The following is a 1,677-nucleotide window of genomic DNA, read 5'->3' on the forward strand; positions in this document are numbered from 1 at the left end:
CTCATCTGTGAGGAGCTCCGCCCACTGAGCGCTCAACTGTCTGGAGTTCCGCCCCCTGAGTGCTCAACTGTCTAGAGCTCCGCCCCCTGAGTGCTCATCTGCGAGGAGCTCCGCCCCCCGAGTGCTCGTCTGTCTGGAGCTCCGCCCCCACACGCTTTCCTACTCTGTGATTGGTTAGTGCTGAGAGACTTCAGGCTGAACTGATATTCAAGATATTCAAATCTATACATGAAACGTAACGAATGAAACAATTCTTTTTATTTCTGTTTCTGAACAAGAGTTTTATCTTACAATATTTACTGTGTATAATAAAATAATCATAAAAAAAATATTTAAAAAATATTTTGTTACAATCATAATTCAGTGAACGAGTGAAAAGCTCAAGAACAGTAGCAGAACATCAAACATATGAAACACTGAGCAGCATCTGATTACGACACACGTCTGCTGTTTAGTGTGTGTGTGTGTGTGTGTGTGTGTGTGTATTTTTAGCGTGTGTGTATGTGTTGGCATTGTAACTGCAGTGCAGGTGTGAATTTGCAGATGAATTCAGTTTGTCCTCGATGAACTTTCCTCAGCTGAGATTTCCCTGAAACACACACACACACACACACACACACACACGCGCACACTTAATTTAGTGTTCATTTGCACGCGAGCAGCTCAGGATACAGTGTTTTTAGTATCTCAGTTGACAGCAAATGCTGCTTCACCTCTGCATTTGATTTGAGTTTAGGCTGCTTTAATGAGCATTTGAAAATGTAATATGCTCCATCCATCTTCACAAACTAGTAATGAGAAGCACATATAAAGTGCATATAATTGTGTATTTGGGAAAGCAACATTTGACATTTATGATTAATTTTCACATATACATCATTTCCAACATTTTTGTGCACAGATGATTACAGCAATTCACTAGATTTGTAATGAGATGTATTTGTAAACCTGTTTTCACAGAAACTGTAGTTTTCCGCAATTAAGAAAATTTAGAGACAAAATTAGTTTTTTTTGCTGTAAAGTAAATAATATACTTATGAAATTTTTGTTTTCAATTATATTATGTTTTCATCACATTTATTTAACAGTGCAGCTGCTACTAATATATTACTGTCTTAGGGATAATGATGATAATAATACCAATAATATAAAAGTATTATTTATTATTATTATGATTATTAATATATTCACATTTTTAAAAACACCAGTGTAATGTGGACTGAGACAACTAAAAAGAGGTTTGAATCCATATTTTATTATATTTAATTTGAAATGAAAAGGGGTCGAAGCAGTTAATTTGATGCATTTAAATTTACAAATGCATACAATTGCTAAGTTTTTGTAAGTTTTAAACTGAAATGCATGAATCTGGTGCATTTTGAGAGCTCAAAATTAATATCTCCGACACCATTTAATTCAAATAGTCTCACAAAGTCCTGTGAAATACAATGAAATGATGATTATATGCTCATTATTATTATTGCTATTATTACCTCAGAAAAACTGCAATTACATTTTTTCCCTAAATTGTGCAGCTCTACTGTAGGTGCACCTGTCAAACATGAGTATGAGAGAGTGTGTGTGTGTGGGTGTGGGTGTGTGAGTGTGTGTGAGAGAGTGAGTGTGTGTGTGTGTGTGTGTGTGTGTGTGTGTGTGTGTGTGTGTGTGTGTGTGTGG

At 35.8% G+C, this 1,677-nt stretch overlaps 1 protein-coding gene across 1 annotated transcript in view; it reads right to left on the reverse strand.

Annotated features, from left to right (window-relative positions):
* Window positions 1–147: 147 nt before the first annotated feature.
* Window positions 148–1,677, reverse strand: part of ctc1 (CTS telomere maintenance complex component 1) — a 56,715-nt gene continuing 55,185 nt past the window's right edge. The window contains exon 23 of the mRNA XM_016466653.1: window positions 148–595. Coding sequence (XP_016322139.1) covers window positions 489–595 — 107 coding nt within the window. The 3' untranslated portion in view covers window positions 148–488. The remainder of the gene's footprint in view (window positions 596–1,677) is intronic.

Source organism: Sinocyclocheilus anshuiensis, unplaced genomic scaffold (assembly GCF_001515605.1).
Source record: "Sinocyclocheilus anshuiensis isolate Anshui unplaced genomic scaffold, SAMN03320099.WGS_v1.1 scaffold444, whole genome shotgun sequence".
NCBI classification, from domain to species: Eukaryota; Metazoa; Chordata; class Actinopteri; order Cypriniformes; family Cyprinidae; genus Sinocyclocheilus; species Sinocyclocheilus anshuiensis.